The sequence below is a fragment of the Athene noctua genome, chromosome 13, assembly GCF_965140245.1.
Source record: "Athene noctua chromosome 13, bAthNoc1.hap1.1, whole genome shotgun sequence".
Lineage (NCBI taxonomy): Eukaryota > Metazoa > Chordata > Aves > Strigiformes > Strigidae > Athene > Athene noctua.
Window position 1 is genome coordinate 20,734,222 of NC_134049.1, and position 18,432 is coordinate 20,752,653.

An 18,432-nucleotide genomic window follows, 5' to 3' on the forward strand; every position below is an offset into this window, starting at 1 on the left:
TAAAGAAATTAATTGAAATAATAAAAAATTTAATTTTCTACATTTCAATGTGAAAGTATGGCAATAAAGACAAACCAATCTTCTCAGCTATGTAATTAGCATTTATGATCGGGAGATAATAAACAATCAATCGTAGTCAGTTAAAGCATTTCTCAAAAGAAGTTTAGAATTTCACTAAAATGACAGAAATGCGGTGCAACACAAGTACTTCTGTGGTGAAGTCAGATTCAGGGCAGGAATAGCAATGGGATTGCTGATGATTAGTAGGATAAGAAGTTGGATTAGAAAGAGCACTTTTAAAACTGAGGAGCTCAGTTCAGTCAGACAGTGTCCTGAGCCCACTGATTGCTCCCTGCAGAGAGCAAGCTTGAAATCTTCATTCCCCGAGCTATTTAGAACTGATAAATGCATCCAAATTAGAAACTAGTGAAGTGTTTTCACATCAAACCCCTCATTAAGACACTTTGGGAAGTGTGGAAAAAATAAAATTATTAAAAAGCAATCTTAATAACTGGATGATTGTATTAAATTTGCCTGCATCCAAAATGTGGCACACAGCTTTGGTTTTAGGAATTCTGTGCACCCACGTCTCCAAATCTCTATCGCAGCAATTGTGTACACGTGTATGTGGGAGTGTGTGGGTGAACAGATAGCACTTCGGAAATGTAGCCTACATTGTGTGAAATAAGAAATTTGCAGTGACCTCGTGGCTAGTATTCAGATAGAATCTTTTGCTATTACATTCTATCCCCTTTCAAAATTCAAGATTTTGAGCGCTTATCTAACTATATCCATGATAAGGCCCACTTCCCAGATGCGCTTAAAACAAGCTGGTCTTTGTACTTTTTCATGGGAAAACATAAATTCACAGTCATATCACTGTCTTCTTCTGGCAGTTTGGAGATGTAGGAAATATCGCAATCAGATGTTTCTAATTTAATTCAATCCCTCATTAATTTGATCTCTCCTTTAATTCAATCTTGGTCTCAGGACTTAAATAATTTGTATTAAAAATAACATAATGGCCACCCTTTTTTTTAATCAATGTTGACTGCTTTAGGCAGGTATTAGCAGATAATCTGATTACCAAATACACAGTGAGTTGGCATTTAGTTAATAACTAACGGGGAAAATTTGGAAAAGAATCAAAGGATAAAAAATAAAAAGAGAAAGAGGGAAAAGAGAAAAGAGCCTTGCAAAGACACACAGCATTAAAGAAAATATTATGGAAAAGTTCTTTTTGCCAGTGACTGTTACTGGCACGAGCCTCTAAGATGCACAGCCAGTGGTGTCAGCCATGGGTGACAGGCTCAGCCCAGTAGGGAGGGTATTGACAGAATTCCAAAAAGAATGAAGTCTATGGTGAATCTAACATAACGGTGAACATTATACATATATATAATTATATATATGTATATCTATATAAAAATATAATATATATAATATAAATATACATTTATAACATAAAAAAGGATGAAGTCTGTGGTGAATCTAACATAATTTCCTCTTAGACTTATTAAAACTTACTAATGGGATTTATACATTAGATGCTTAGTGGTATAAGCTGGTGTATATATATATATATGTATATATAATGTGTATATATATATATATATATACACACATTAGAGGCTTAGTGGTATAGCGCCACTCAACTCTGGCTGCATCATTTGCAACTTTCTGATTGCAGATAGACACTATTTGCCTGCCCAGTAGCCTTTTTATGGGCAAGCCACTCCCCTTGTTGTCCAGTGTATTGTTTGGGAAAAATGCATTATCCTGGCAGAGCCCTGGGCCAGGGCAGGAGTGAGGGCTGCCAAGAAAACTTCTGATGTGCAGATAAATCCAGGTTGTACATGGAGGAGTGTGGAGAAGCTCTGCAATTACTTCATACCAGCTCGTGGGGAAGTCACCAGTGAGTCTCACTGGCTGGTTCTCTGATCATCCCCAGCTGACTTATGTCACAAGGTCCCCAGTTCTCCAGAGACTGAGAGCTGCCAGATCTGGCAGTGCTTGACAGAGGCTGACAGCGGCTTTGAAGAGACTGTGCTGCATCTCTCATTTCCTTACAAATACCATCTTGAGAACGCACCTGAAGTATTTTATTTTTTATTGTCCACTACCTTTTCTCAGCAAATTTGCAATACTGCTGTAATGACAGCCCTTCTGGGCAGCCGTGGCCCCAGAGGAGACTTGGACTGGCTGTCTTCCACCTGCCTCCACTGTGACTGCTCCCGATGCCTGAGTGATCAGGCTGAATGGAGCCCATGGTCTGCTGCTCAGCAGATGGCATTTTTCCAGTACATTGGTGTTGGAACGATACCCAGCACAGTATGAGGGATCCCAAGCTGTTAAGGAGTCTGCCTTTTGACTAAAGCAGAAGAAAGAGCCTTGACAGTTTTCTGTTTTGCAAGTTGCCCAATAGCAAAAAGGAGGTTTACACAGAGTCCTGACATGTCCAATATGCTCTTACTCTCTGCCTAAGCTCCCAGCACTCTCATTGCAGCTCCACGCAGTGTATTTTACGCTGATATGGTGATGAAAGGTATCATACACCGTCTCAGAAGGGACCACGCTCCTTTTGGGCAGCAGTATGAACTGTTTGTACTAATCACAGGAGGGCCTTTGATGCTTGCAGTAGAGACTGCCTGAAGTCATCAGCATAATAATGTAGCAGATTTGGGACTTAAGAAAGCCACAGACTGATACACTGATAGTGTGCCAAGGCAGTGGACTGCTGGACTCCTATTCGTGTTAATGAGGCTCATTGCCCATGCCCTCCTTGTAAGAAAGGCTGCTCAGCAATGCCAGGAGCAGGGCTGGTCCAAGCAGCAGAGGTGCTCTGAGGCAGAGTTGTCTCTTGCAAAGCAGAGATATTGATACCGTGCTGGGAGACAGAAAAGGATGGTGAAGTGGCAGAGGACTCAATCTAGATGCATATTGGACCTGAAATGGATGTCAGAGCAGCTTGATCTGCTACTCCAGTGGTATAGCATTGGATTCCTTTCTTTTTAGAGGCTGTGTAATCTTGTTACTTTCTTGTTTGAGCAAATATTAAAATTGACAAAATGAATTTATATTTATATAAAAATCATTCTGTGATAGATTTAATTGATGGAGGCTCCCAAGCCAAAGCAGACAGTTGTGAGTCAGTGGTCAATAACATGTAAGTATAAATACTGTAGGAGATGGTTTAGATGAATGGGTCCTGGATTCTTGCATACTTTTCCCCTCAAATGGCTTGCTGTGTCCTTGAACACATTCCTTTGCCATGCTGTGCATCTATTGCTGAATCTGTGACACAGGAGTTATGCCCTTCTTGTAAAGTGCTTTAGGATCAGGACAAAACTCATGTTGTATTTTTATTTTACTTTTGCTGAGTGGAGAAAATCCCTTCCGATTGTGGATAGAGAACAAAAATTCTGTAACAAGTAAAAATTCTTTACGGAAGACTGACAACTGTGTCCAAGAACTAGTCAATGTTTCCGACTACTGATTTGGAAGAAGAAGTGATTAATCACAAATTAAAATCTGTTCAAGATTTGCATAAATTGCAGAAGCTTATAGAAGACTCCAAATGGATTTGAATTATTTGAAAAAGCAGACAAAAACAGAAAAGGAAATTTTGAGTTGGATGAACATGGACTAATTCCATATACAAAATAAACTAGTCTAATGTGAACATCCATAATTTTCAAAAGTCAAGGCTCTATGCATGAAGATGTCTGCCCAGAACAAACAAATAGGGTGCTGATAGGCCGGAGATGAAATATGTTCTACAGAATATTGATACCCTTACTCCTAGTTGTACAGTTTGAGCTACATCACCTCAGAAACATACAGACAAAAAATGTCCCACTTACAGCAATGAAGAGAGTAGGATTGTGTGCTGAAGTTTCTATAGAAGGACATGTTGAAGCCTTCAAGGTGATGATACGCATGGGGAGAAATGCTTCATGCCATAGGGAAATGATTTGAGTGGTTCACTGCTGCAAAAGGGTTAATGGTAAAGTTCTGGGTCTGGGTTTTATGAAGCAGTGGATGGTATTAAAACATTTATAACTAATGCCATTAAAAAATTTGCCATGCGGTATCCTACAACGTCATCTGACCTGTTGTTCCTTCTTGTTTGAAGCCAAAGCACACCCTCGTGTCCTGTGATCGCAGCTTTAGCAGTAATGCCCGTGCAAACACAAATACATAAGATGAAGTATTAATATGAAAGAGTGTAAACCTCTTTTGCAGTAAAATAAATGAAAAAAGTTTAGAAGAAGACTTTCTCTCCTGGACAAGAGAAGCTGCATGACTGGCTTGCAGGTTATGGGATGTTCCTTTTCTTTTGATGATCGAGATAGTGGCTGTACATGGGCAGACTACTGGCCCATTTCCAACAGTAACTTCATTTAAATTTAGTACCCATGTAGGAACCAGGAGAATTTTATTATCTTGATTTAATTCTCCGTTTTCTTTAGAGGAACATTTATGTTCTTTTGCACTTTGGAGAGGTGCAAAGTTAATAACTTGCTTCTTGTAGAGAAACTGCAGGGATTTCATGTTTTTTAAGGTTAATCTTCTACTGTTCACGTAATCTGGACCATTAAGACTCCAAAGAAATCAGGCAAAACCCAGCATCTGACATTAGATCTGTAACTGCCCCCTGCGCACAGGTGCTATCCCTGGAGCTGTCTGTCTTTAAATGGCAGCATGGTACTGTGCAGGGGGGTATGGGCTCTCCCCCACCCCAGGGAGCCAAGCCAGGTGCTTTGGGTGATAGCAGTGACATGGCACATCCCAGCACCTGGAAAAAAACACACAACAGCTTCAGAAGGCAGCTTTCTACATGCTTGTTGGATGGGGGCTACTGGCCGATACCAAAAAGAACAAACATTGGTAAATACCTTTACAATAAACCTCCTCACTCCCCTTCCTTTCTCTTTTGGAGTATAAGATGTAGTAGGGAGTTTTGTGGCTTTACTTTAAATGACTGTCAGTTACTTCCAGTGTCGTCTTCTGTTCATGTCCTGACTCTGCTGCAATGTGACAAAAAGAACACCTTAATGACTGCAAAACAAGGGGGTGAGAGCAGGAGATGCTAATAGAAAATGCACGTTCAATAGCTATAATTTTGAGTTCTCAGATTTGATATATGCAAATCTGCTTTAGAGCCTCCAAGCTGCCCTCCCAGTCGCTCCCCCAGTGTCTGTTTGCCAGACAAAGACTTTTATGCTATTTGAAAGCCTTGAGCTGATAGCAAAAAGCCAGCCTCCATTTTCCAAGTGGGTGGGTGGGCTAATCACCAGGATCCAGTGTTGCCTCCTGAGATAGCAGCAGTACCGAGTGTACTGTGGTAGATTGAAGGCTCAGCGTGGTGTTTTCATGTGTATCTTTCTCCAGAGAACTAGGAGTCTTAGCTCAGAGTTGAAAGGAAACTACGGCCTTTGTCTGCAGGATAGATGTGGTAAATGTTTAACTTGAGCAGTTTGCCTTGGGAGCTAGCTGCTTCTGTCTGACTCCGGTTAAAACCACTGCTGGGTAAGGAGGATGGTGTGATTCATATATGGCAGCACAGAAGCTCACTAACTTGGGCAAAAGCAATAGCTTGCAGAACTCAACTGATGCATCGATATTTTCTAGAAAAGAAAGGTTTATCATGTAGAGGAACATAGATCCTTAGGGCCCGTATACCATAAGGTGAATTTCTGAGTTGGTGAAAAACCTGATACAGACGTTCTTGCATCAGTCAAAACCAGGCATCTGTTGGCTTCGCTTGCATTCATGTCTGGCACAAGCTGAAATGAGAATGCCAGACTGTGACCGCTTAAGGACACCCACAAGAGAGTTTGCACTGACATAACTAAGTTAATTTCAAACAGATTTTAGTTGAACTAGTATAATTATCATGTCTTGACAAGGATTCAGTCTATTTTTGCATATCTTTTCCCTACAGAGTGGTGATTGCCACTGCCAAATGGAATAATCTAACTGTTTAGCTAAATCCATGGCACTTTCTTAAAGTGAACAGGGATTATGCTAGCAAAGACAAAATATCTCCCAGGCTGTTAAACGTGTTGCATACTTACTGACACTTCTGGAGTCAGTTAACTTTGTATTTTTAAAAGGATGAGGCCAATAGCTTAAACTGGTTTTGAAAGGCTTTGAAACAGTGTCTAAGCAATGAATGTGAAAGGCCTGTAGTAGTTACACTCTAGACTAATTCTGATCACATTTAAATTGATGACATACCTGTGCAAAGCCACTGTAACTGTGGAAGAATAAAGCCCTCAGGGTCCTTTTTTTGTTTGTTTGAGTTTGGTTTTTTTTTAAAGTATTTGTGAGCAGTGCGATGGTCACGCAGAAGCACAGCATTGCTTCGAAGTATATGGTGTCATCTGCTCTGTGCTAATAAATCAGCATCTGCAGCCACCATTGCTGCCTATCAAATCTGGGTACAAAATTGAGCTGTTTGATCTCACTGCCACTGAAGTGTGTCTGCATGATCATGGAAGATGCATATTATCCCATCTGTTTTTCACAGACCCTCCATCAGGCTGTATGCTTCAAGGTAACAGATCAGACACAAAATGAATTCCACTGCAGACGACTGCCTCAGAGGCATCCTGCTTTGTCACAGATACAGACATTTGACTTAAAAGTCATTTTATTCCTTCACAGCAGGTCATGTAAGCCCTGTCCACACTAGGGAAATCGCTACCTTTGGCTCAGCTCCTTCAGTGATAATGGCTGCCCCAGTGTGGGCATGTGGCTGTCTCCATTTCATTCCGTGTCGTCACTTCTCTCCAAGAAGGCCTTAGAAGACAGACACTGGTTCAGTCAAGAGCAGCTGCTGGTGGCCAGTTTATTTTTGGCCTGCCACTGCCACTTTTCCAGATGGAGCTGAAATAGTGCCAGCCACGGTGAAACTTCTGGGGAAAATGCCAGAGGTGGGAGGTGGCACAATGTCCCAGGCACTGGCAATTCCGGCAGCTGGGATGCCCAGCCACCGTGGTGGCATGTCTGGAGGTGCCGACTGTCACTCATCAACCAAAGTTTGTATCTGCCACATTTGCACACCAGCTGCTGCTGCAAACCAGCCAGCTATTCTTGTAGGACAATCTTTTGCTGGACTTGCCACATGCATTTTCCTCAGAAATACACGTTTTCATCTAATTGCCTAGGAAGAGAGAAAAATGAGACAACAGCAAGTTTGATTTTGAGTGTAATAAAACTAGTTTATTTACACAGTAACATGAATGCCACAGAGTACACAGCAAAGTACCACAGCAAACCAGAGTGTAACTGCCCCTGATCACAAAGGAAGGCTTGAATTTTATATACTTATTTATATAAAAACGTGTAAATATCAATATGAAGCACCAGATAAAGCAATGCAACCAGGAATTCCAAATACAAATTACCCACAAGAATGGAGTTGAAAAAAAAATATCCCTTATTCAAGGGATATAAAGAAATTCTGTTTATAAAAGTCCATTGATTTTGGAATCCCTAATTGAAAAATAAATTGCCGCCTTTTATTAAAAACAAGAACATATTCTTAAATGCTCAGCATAATTAAGTTTTAAAAGAAAAAAACCCAAGGATTTCAACTGCAAAACCTTCTAATACCACCAAGCCAAAGGACAAAGAAACAGTAGTTTCAAGTCGGTTTTGAAGAGGTGTTGTTTATGAAATGACTATATTCAAATTTACACACTCTTAAATATATATTATATATACAATATATAATATATATATTTTCAAGCAAAAAGGGGCAAAGAATACTTCTGGGATACAAAAATTTATATACATACATATATATATTAAAACATGCCCACACACACATATATATATATGTATGTATATATATATATGAACAAATATTTCCTCCATATAAAAAAAGTTCCAAACTCTTCTAAATCCCTGAAATCTTCCCCTTGGATTTATGGAAAAAAGAAAAAAATATATAGTCTGAAGTACAAACCAAATGCTCAAATTCTGTAGAGTGGAAAAATGCTTATGTACAGGTAAGTTCAGTATTTCATTTCTCACTGGCAACTCTGATCTGAAAGCATTCTGTGGTTTCCAACTAAACGCTGAGTGGAGTACCAATGCAAGGAGACTTACAGGAAATTATTTAAATTACATTCTACACCTATTCAAAGTTACCATCCTTCTAATACTGCATCCAGGTGAATAATAATAAAATCCAAACAAACATCTACTCGAAATTCTCTGCAACATCGCAGTGGGAAAGACTTGCTCCTCTTTTTGGAGTTGAGGGTGCCCTAAAGAAATTTCTCCCCAGTATTTCTTTTTAAAAGTATTTTTTGTGAATTCATCCCTTGAAGTGTTTGGAATCCAGGTGGTTGTTTACAGAATATTTCCACAGGTGTATTTTTACAGAGGTATTTAAAATAATCGATTCTGCACTTCTCTGATGTTATCTTACTGCATAACTAAATCACCATCACATCTCTCTCTACGTGGGCTGAAGGGCTCAGACTGTGCTCTAGGTTTTACAGGAGTCTGAGCAGAACCAACACTACCTCTGCAAAATCAGAGTGAAATAGATGACCTAGTCATGCAGGGAATAATGGTCATGTACTGTTTCTGCAGAGAAACAGCTGAATTCCTATTTGGGGAGAGGAGGAAAGGAAAGTGCATTAAAAAGTCTGATTCAGTTTCCATTATATCCCTCAGAAAAGTTACAATTAATTTAAATAAAACCAAGACTATTTAATTTATATTTACATATGAATTTAATTGCTATTACAAACAAAAAAAATTAGGTGGGGCATCTCAGCACAAGAACTGAGAAACAGATACATTTTATTTCAGCAGCAAATACTATTTTTACATGCTAAAGTTAAGGACCTATAGTGTGAAGCTGCTGAATAGATTCTCCAAGTAGCTGAACCCTAACACACAGGTGATTTATTTAAATAATGTATTTTTCTTTCGAATATGTGGGAATTCCCCTGTGTTAAAATGTCAGGATGATCCATTCACACCCTGGGGGTGCTGCCTGGATGTGTGGAGCATAACAGATTTAAGGTGGAACATTTCTGTAAATGCTACATGCATTCTTGTCTGTGGGCCAGCAACATGATATCCTAGCTTGAGTTATTGATTTCATCATGTCTGAATATTGAAGTGAGACCAGGCTTCTCTATTTGGACATTTCAGAGGCTCCAGAATAAAATTCTGGATTCCTTAATTTCTGAAAATTTGTAGGCAAGTTTTCACTAGTAGGCTCTTTTTATATTCACCTGGTTATGCGTATTGACTGGATCAGATCTGAGGTTTTAAAGATAATTAGTGAATAAGTAATTCCCATTTAAGAAATACAAACCAAAACCATTTTTCCTAACATCTCAGGAGTAGCATGGTGTGCAGCACATCCACTACGTACAGCAGGAGCAGCACATCTTACCTTCACCGCTTCTTCCAGACAAATCAGATTCCTCATGTCCTAGAAGCTGAGTGTCTGCAGTAGATTGTCAAAGCAATAGGCTTCTTTTGATCCTGTGGTCAGTCTAGACCAATTGACTCGTTATCCACTATTACTCTCCCTGTGCAGATCTCAAATTTGAAAGCCCACAATTTTGTTACTGCATGTTTATGCTGTACCACAAGCAACTTAAAGGAACTTGTTCACATAAACTCCAGAGCCAAATCTCATTGAAGAGATCAACTCAGTATCATCGGAAGTAGGGCATTTAGTTTTGTGAAGTTGTTTGCATCCTAATGTGGGCAGTATTATTTCTAGGGCTATTATAAAAAGAGTAAGATTTCCACTAACTGACCAGCTACATTTTAGGTTTTTGACAAGGCACTAAACATTGTGAATCCAATCACTGTGCTCTCTCTGTAACGTTAGAGAGTTTTTTAATGGCTCTAATAGGATCAGAAACCACTCATCATAATTCTTCAAACAAGCATTTGATTTTTCCAGAAATTAGTTTCCAGTGGAAAAATCTTTAGAGTTCATGTTAAAAATATTTGAATGACAGCTTTTATTCATAGAAAAATATATATTTACAGGCAATACTGTTATCTTAGATTTGCAGCTCTTCCTATTTCTTGAGCTCAACTGAAAGTGCGACATTGCTAAAAGAAAATTCAAGATCTGTGCACGTATTCAAGTAAGTTATAACATGCACAGCCAGGGGTTTTGTTCCTGTCATACACAGGATCCCAGTTACAAACAGAGCGGGTTTTTTTCCTTTTGCTTAGCAATTATGCTGTAGCATTCTTAGGATTTGTTTACAATCAGTTTAATGCATACATTCTCATATATTTATGTGGCACAATCTGTTCCCAGTATGGAGAACTACCACAAACACAGTTACAATCATCGGTTATGGGCGTATCTGCAAAGTCAGCCTCAAGCTCTCCAAGGATTAGCTCAGGCCAGATTGTGTTTGACTACTTTGACCATTCTTTCTTTTTTAAAGAAAAAAAAAACAACACACAACATCACAAATTGCTAAAGTTTACCCAGTGCTGCACAAGAAGGAGATTGGTAGTGAACATCTATCCATGCTTGATTATACTGCAGAGCTAAAATGAGTATTGGTTCATCACAAAAGGTACAAACTGAAATTAGATAGCTAGAGATACAAAGGCTTCGGACCAGCTGCATTAAATACGTATGGCTGTAAAACATTCAAAATTCAACTTTGCATGTGCGTGTTGACATGAAAGTGACACTGAGAACATGTGTCCTTATACACGGAAACACCTACCAGCTTCAAGGAACGAGCCCACTGCAATGGCAAGTGGTCCAAGAGTTGCTTGTACGGCCTATGTGAGTTGGGTGAGAAGTTATGTGTGCACATGCACTACAAAACAAACACAAAACCAGACCACAGAGAACAAGAAGCCCTACTCGTAGCTCAACACATTGTGACTAATAGCTAGTAGATAGTAAGCGAGTGTCTTGTCATGCTTGGTGTTATTTAAGCTATGAGAGCATTGCCCTCCTGTGTCCAGATAAAGCAGGGCTGCATGGAACGTGTGTGTGATACTTTGTAAAGGTTCTTCTACAAGCTGCTCAGCAGTAATGTAGAAACTTTCTTTCCTGATGTAGTGGAAGTGCCTCAACTACATACATTGCACTTGGGCTTTTAACGCACTGTCCTCTTTTTCTGCATCAATGCTGCCATCCTAACCTTTTTGCCAAAAAGAGAAAGAAAAAAAAATCACATTAAAATATATGATCCTTATCCTTGCCTGATCCTTCACTGATACAGGTGAATCAAACAAAAGAACAATAATCAGAAGTTTCAAAAAATATCTTTCGAAAGGTCACAAAGACAGTCTATACTACGGCACAATCGATGTAGGCTTCCACACACTATTCAGCTTAGCTCTGATAGATGCCAGAGAAGAACAATAGAGACATTTCAACCCCTCCAAATGTATGGTGTGGATCCAGAGCTAGTTTTGCTGACTTTAAGCCTGCAGGACTGTTTGTTCAGTTTCCATGCATCTGGTCCAAGCATGCATATGCTGTATAAAGTGGCTATTTGTTTCAAGGCTGAAGTGAATTGATTCCTCACAGTTTTAACAATTAAAATGAAACATCAATCCATAAAAAGAACACACGGATATCTGTGCATTTATGTGCCAGGAAAGTAATAAAGGAAGGGGCTGCAGATCTAGCATCAGGTAAAGGCTGGTTTGTAAAGTGAACACTGTAACATACAGCTTTAAAAAATACATACAAGAATTGCACATAGATCCATAGGAGAGAAGCACAGGCTCATAACTAGGGCTGTCTGCTTTCCATCACCCAGGTCAGAATATTCGGTATCACTTTTTCCCCTGCATCCAGATCAATTCTTTAGAGCAATTCAGGAAACAATTCAGAGCCTAGCAATACTGAGCAAAGATACCGTTGGGTACAACTGCAGAGGTTCCATAGGAAACGGCCATTAAGTCAGGGAAGAAAGTCAGCAGTGGCCTCTGAAAGTGAAAAGCTCCTTCAGGTTGAGGTTTTAAAAATTCCATCTCTTTAATCCTCACTAATTCCTGTTCTAGTCCAAAATTCTGTCTGCAATGCTCAGAGCTATTCTGACAACATTCCATTTTTAGGGTGTTGTCTATAGCAACATTAGAAAACACCAGTTACAACAGACGAAATACGCAGCCAAACACCGCTGTGGGAAAAATGGATCATGATACTGTTAGTTGTGGCTGCCAAACTTAACAGCTCCCTCAATAATTAAACAACAGTGTTTTTGCCCCCTTGTTTTTACCCTTCAGAGAACTGTGTCTGCAGTAAAAGTGTCTCCATGTGGCCTGTTAGCTACACACAGACGAGCTCTAAACATTTCTATCTCCTGCCAACACACCAGCAGAGCCAATTTCTGTCCCACTTTGCAATATGGCACAAGTGACAAGAGCAGACCAAAATAAAACAGAAGAGGTGGCTGTTATTTTCAACCCTGATTCATAGCAGTGATTGTCAGAGAAGGTTACGTACATCCTATCCATTTCAAGTCAGGCTTTAGTGCCTTTGCAATGGAAGGGAAATTTCAATTGCCCACCATGTGTTGTATTGTTCTTGTATAAACGTGATTATAGCTACAGTACATCGACAGTCCAGACTGGTGAATGTCATGTAGGAAATGGGATAGACAAAGCGTGCATATTCTGCTTTTTAATGCAGAGGTCTTAAGCTAAGGGTAATGGTCTGATTAAGGCAGCATTGTTGAAATCAGGGATCCGTGGTTATATGGGTAGGCCGTGAGTCAGAGGCAGAGAAGGAGGGAAGAGGACTGAACACAGATGCTTACTGCCCACTGACACTTGTCGCAGTCAGCAGGATAACCACATCTGGGGAGGAAAAAGAGAAGGTGTAAAGCATAAGAGAAAGATCAGAATCTGTTTGGTTGAGACCAAAGGAAAAAGGAGTTCAGTCTGCTTGTGGGGGACTAAGCTGAGAGAAAATTTAGTGTGGTATGTGGAATGGAAGCAAATGAGTATTTTGTGGCATGGTGGATCATTCATCTGACATTTACAACTAATCCATCTCTGCTTATGGTCACTCCTATTCATTAACCAATGCTACATACGGAAATGACAGAAACTACCCAGAAGAGGAGGGCAATTTGTTTACTGCAGTGGTAGAAATAGTGGTATCAAAGTTTGCTCTCCTTTTCAGCCAGATATTAACAAGTTACATACTGTCTGATCCAAATGCAGTCATGTATATATAATCAATCCCCAACAGGCCTGGCAAAAAAGTAAAGTTTCTGTCATATTTGGTACAGGATTCAGTTTCTCCAGTTGGAACCTATTTGCTCAAAGTTGCTGGCTCTGACATCTAGGCTATTTTCTAACACTTATACAAAGTGTGAGCCCTAGGGCAGGCTGGAGTGAGGGCTGGGGTGTAGGTGTGGGGTGCTTCATGAAAAGCAACAGGTTCTACAAACTAGTGCTGCTGCATGATTCTCACAATGCGGTGAAGTGAGTCTATAGTGGCAAAAGCCAGATACTGACAACAAAGCCAGTCTTCCAGAATAACTCCACAGTCCCTGTCCAAGGACTTCTCTGCAAATTTGATCATCAGCAGCGTCCTTTTTATATCCAGCCAGTTCTGAAGTACAGCATCTCTCCGTGAGGGGTTGGAAGATGTACTTAGAGCATGGAACAAGTCCTCACGTGGACCCCAAAGCAAACACTGAAGGATTCCCTTGGCTTCTGATATCAGGATCCTCTCTGACGGGTTGGGATTCAGCAGGCAGCTGGCAAGTTGCTGAAGCCCTTGAGAGTAGAGGGAACGGCAAGGAATCTTGGGGAGATCAGCACGGGTATACTCCTTCTCCTTCAGCTCTGGATTCTCATCAAAGGGGTTGGGTAAGTGCAGCATTTCGTAGATGAGGATGCCAGTCTGGAACTCATCACACTTTTTGTACTGTGTTGCAGTGATGATTTCTGGAGCCAGGCGGGACTGATCCCGTAGAACCTCAGGATCCACCATATGACTCTTCTGCTTGGCCTGGGAGAAATTGCTCACTATTAGTCTGGCTGGGCAGGCAGTGTTGGGACTGGGTTCCATGGACTCAGAGCTCAGAGGGCTGCCTCCTGGCCTAGAATGAACCAGCAGCAGGTTCTCTAACCGCAGATCACAGTGTGTGATATGATAGGGTTTCAGGTGCTCCAGGCCCAAACACAGCTGTAAAAGCAGCAGACAGACCTGCCTTTCATATAAATCTGGGCTTTTTGCATGGCGGGGCACAGATTCTCGCACAAAGTCGGCCACTGTTAGGTATGGGACCTCCCGCGTGATGACCACAACACGGCTGCGTGGCTTGCTGATGGTCCCCTGGTTGCTTGAGCTGTCTTTCTGTGAAGCCTCTGTGTTGGAAGGAGCATCTCTGTTCTTTTGCTCAGGCTCCTTCTCCTCTTCTTCCTGCTCTTCTTCTTCCACCTCTGGTGCATTGGCATCCTCCCATGGAAGGAGACGAACTGGTACTTCAGCAAGGAAATGGCCACAGTCCTGTTGGATGTTAAAGTTGATAGCCAGGCTCTGCCGGATAGATAGGCTGTGATAATACTGCTGGGATTCCTTAGCTTTGCTCTTACAAATCTGGGGGAAGAAAATAAACAGAACAGATATAACTTAAATTTCCGAATTTGATATCCTTTTATTTTTTTTAGTTTGTACTTGGTTGATGGGTAGCCACAGTAATCCTAAACACAAGCACTGCAAAGGTCACTGAACTGACCTTGGCACATGGCACATGAACAGTGAAGGCACATCTTAAGGCACACAAACAGTTTCCATTGGACAGTAAGCAGCTGCAGACCAATATGTGCCAGCAGCTCTCCCCATGCATACATTATTCAATGGAAAATAGAGTTCAGGCAGGTCACGCTTTTGGTCAGAAGAGCAGCTGATATATATGGTAAATGCACAGTGAAGCTTGCTTTACAGTTATTTATTCATATCGTTTTATTTTGTGTTCTCTCAGCTTTGTGTGAAGCTTGAACAAGCTAAAAATAATCAATAGCAATAGGAAATACAAAGAAACACCCATAGAATATTTGAGGATATGATCAAAGGATCGCACATGACTGCGTTAGCATGGCATAACAAGTTACCACCTGTCAGCTGAGTTAAGTGACTGGATGCACGCTCCTTGCCCACTGTAATTGGAAACTGAAATCTATTAGCTGCAGCTGTGTCAAGCCAACACATCATGTCTGCAGCAAGGGGTGTACCTGTGCATGGCAGGGCTGCTGGCAAGCGAATTTGCTGTGGCTCAGGTGATGAACGGAAAGTCATTAGAACATGGTACCTTAATTGCTTTAAATTATTTGTTAAGATCCTAAGTATATGTTTTTATTTTGCCATGTACAGCTGTATTTAATTTCTGTCCAGAAATATCTTGTTGATATACACATTATCACCATAATAACTAGCCTTATTAATTCTTTGCACTGCCATAACAACTGGCAGCTCCAACCTCTTATAACAGCCACTGGACAACCTCTATCAGGGCCTCTGTTCTAAGGCATTTACTGCTTAAAATTACAGCCCTTCAAAGACTCTGGCATGTTGACCTTTGCATATTAACCTTAGTTCTACTGACTTCTGTGAAATTGTTCAAAGTGCGTAAGGTTAAGTGCAAGTTTTAATCTTTAAAAGGTTAGAGCCCAAGTATTCAGCTGGTATAATGCACCAACAGGTCTTAACTGCAAAGCTCAGAGGAAGACAAAACAGGAAGACATCTCTCTTTACATGAAATTACAGCTTCCCTTAGCTCATCTCTGGAAACCAAGGAAACCAGATAAATAAGCTTAGTAAAAGTCAGCACTAGTTCTACACAGTTACAACCACCGAGGAGCCCAGATCTCATACTAGCCTTAAATATAAGGATAAGGTGACTTTTCTTCCCACTCCTCAGTTTCCCCCTTCTCAGGAACTTATGTAGGGTAAGTTATAAACTTAGCTTTCACTAAAAAAATAAATAATTTTTTTTTCCAGCTTTTCTGTGCTTATGGGGTTAAGAAACATGTAGTTTAATGGAAGATCTAGTCTTTTATGCTTGTAGATTGGAAAAGTGCATTGTCAGATAATCGTATGGAAGTAGACACAAGTAGTAACAGTATTCTGATTGTCTTCCTGTCTTCGATACTGTGTGTATTTCCATACTTCACAAGCATTTAAGTTTCCCTACATAGTATGTAGAGAGCTTAAACTGCCTGTTTATAACTGCCATACACAAACAAAACAAATTTGAAAAATGCAGTTTCTAGTTAATTTTAAGAGAGAAAAGTCATCATTTTCTGGAAATGTTGGTAGTTATCCTCTTTGTACAGTGGCTCTTGCCAATTTAAATTTTCAACTGTATTTCATGCTGTTAGAGGTGAAGTGAGTTATCAGTGGAAAGTTGTGTCCCCCTTCTCTCAAGAGTTACAAAATTTTAAACAAATACAGTAAAAATACAGCATTAACCTTTGAATTATATATGAAAATAAAATGTCAGTTGATTGTCTTGGAGACTGAAGTCCCCAGATTTATTAAATACTTAATACTGCACAGAAGACAGAATTAGAAAAAAGGTGCATAGACCCTACCAGAATGTGTCAAATCTGATGGGGAGAACAGCTATTAAGGAAATAACATTCTCCAACGCTAGTGGACAAGGGAAGAACAACTGATGTCATCTACCTGGACCTGTGCAAAGCATCTGACACTGTCCCACATTCTTGTCTCTAAATTGGAGAGACATGGATTTGATGGATGGATCACTCAGTGGGTAAGGAATTGGCTGGCTGGTCTCACTCAAAGAGCTGCGGTCAACAGCTCGATGTCCAAGTGGAGAGCAGTGACGAGTGGCGTCCTCAGGGGTTGGGACTGGCATAGTTTAACATCTTTCTGGTGACATGTACAGGGGGTCGAGTGCACCCTCAGCAAGTTCAACACCAACACCGAGCTGTGTGGTGGGGTGACACGCTGGAGGGAAGGGATCCATCCAGAGGGACCTGGGCAGGCTGGAGAGGTGGGACGTGCAAACCTCATGGAGTTCAGCAAGGCCAAGTGCAAGGTCCTGCCCATGGGCTGGGGCAATCCCAAGCACAAATCCAGGCTGGGCCATGAGTGGATTGAGAGCAGCCCCAAGGAGAAGGACTTGGGGGTATCACTGGATGGAAAACTGACTGTGAGCCAGAAAGCCAGCGGTACCCTGGGCTGCATCCAGAGAAGTGTAGCCAGCAGGTACAGGGAGGGGATTCTCCCCCCAATCTGATTTTATGACACACACACCCCCACCCTGCAGTGCTCTGTGCAGCTCGGGGGCACCAACATCAGAAGGACACAGACCTGCTCGAGCGGGTCCAGAGGAGGCCACGAAGATGCTCAGGGAGCTGAGGCACCTCCCTTATGGGGACAGGCTGAGAGAGTTGGGGTGTTCAGCTGGAGAAGAGAAGGCTCCAGGGAGACCTTAGAGCGGCCTTCCAGTACTTAAAGGGGGCTACAGGAAAGGTGGGGAGGGACTCTTTATCCGGAGTCTAGGGATAAGATGAGGGGTAATGGTTTTAAACTGACAGAGGGGAGGTTTAGATTAGATATAAGGAAGAAATTTTTCCCTGTGAGCGTGTTGAGACACTGGCACTGGCTGCTCAGAGGAGCTGTGGCTGCCCCCTCCCTGGCAGGGTTCAAGGCCAGGTTGGACGGTGCTTTGGGCAACCTGGGCTGGTGGAAGGTGTCCCTGCCTGTGGCAGGGGGGTGGAACTAAATGATCTTTAAGATCCCTTCCAACCCAAACCAGTCTGTGATTCTATGAAAATGAGAATAGTTTTGTATTTTGTGCCTTTCAAGTCTATGGCTTTTTTCTTGTACATCCAGCCATGGGGATAATCAATTCCAACTGCAAAAAAGGTTTTGTGTGTTGTAATCCAGCCTTCCGTTTTTAAAAACACTTAAGTGACCTAATCTAAAATATAAATTCATTCTGAAAGAGTTTGATTTTAAGGACAAGCTTAGTTGCTGATAAGAAAAGTACAAAAAACCACTTGCCCTTAGCTTCTGTACTATATTTTATGTTACCCACAGAGGCTTTCTAATGCCCCCACCAGCTAAAAATAATATTCTGTTAAGAATATATAATCCACAGAGCATTTGCACTTAAAACAATACATCTCAATTTGGTAAATACAAGGCCTTTTTTAAAGTTTATGAAAATGATTTCTCCTTGCCTATAAAACAAGGAATTAAGATTTATTCCTAATTTCTAATTTTACTCCTAGGCAGCCTCTTTTTTACTTCAGAAAAGGGCTCTCATTTATTACTGGAATTTAAGCTAAAATAATAGGAGATAGACTTTGCACTTCTCAAAATCAGCCTTGGTTCACTCCTTTTAGAAAATATCGTCAATCCTAGAATTGTGATAGTACAAAAGCACACTTTTGTAGGCTTCT

The 18,432-nt window shown here is 40.9% G+C and overlaps 2 protein-coding genes across 2 annotated transcripts in view; both read right to left on the reverse strand.

Moving 5' to 3' along the window:
- TSPAN3 (tetraspanin 3) overlaps positions 1–18,432 on the reverse strand; it is a 378,683-nt gene that overhangs the window by 37,691 nt on the left and 322,560 nt on the right. The window lies entirely within an intron of this gene.
- The window catches only part of PEAK1 (pseudopodium enriched atypical kinase 1), a 126,694-nt gene continuing 115,471 nt past the window's right edge, over positions 7,210–18,432 (reverse strand). Inside the window, exon 11 of the mRNA XM_074917711.1 lies at positions 7,210–14,596. Coding sequence (XP_074773812.1) covers positions 13,439–14,596 — 1,158 coding nt within the window. The 3' untranslated portion in view covers positions 7,210–13,438. The remainder of the gene's footprint in view (positions 14,597–18,432) is intronic.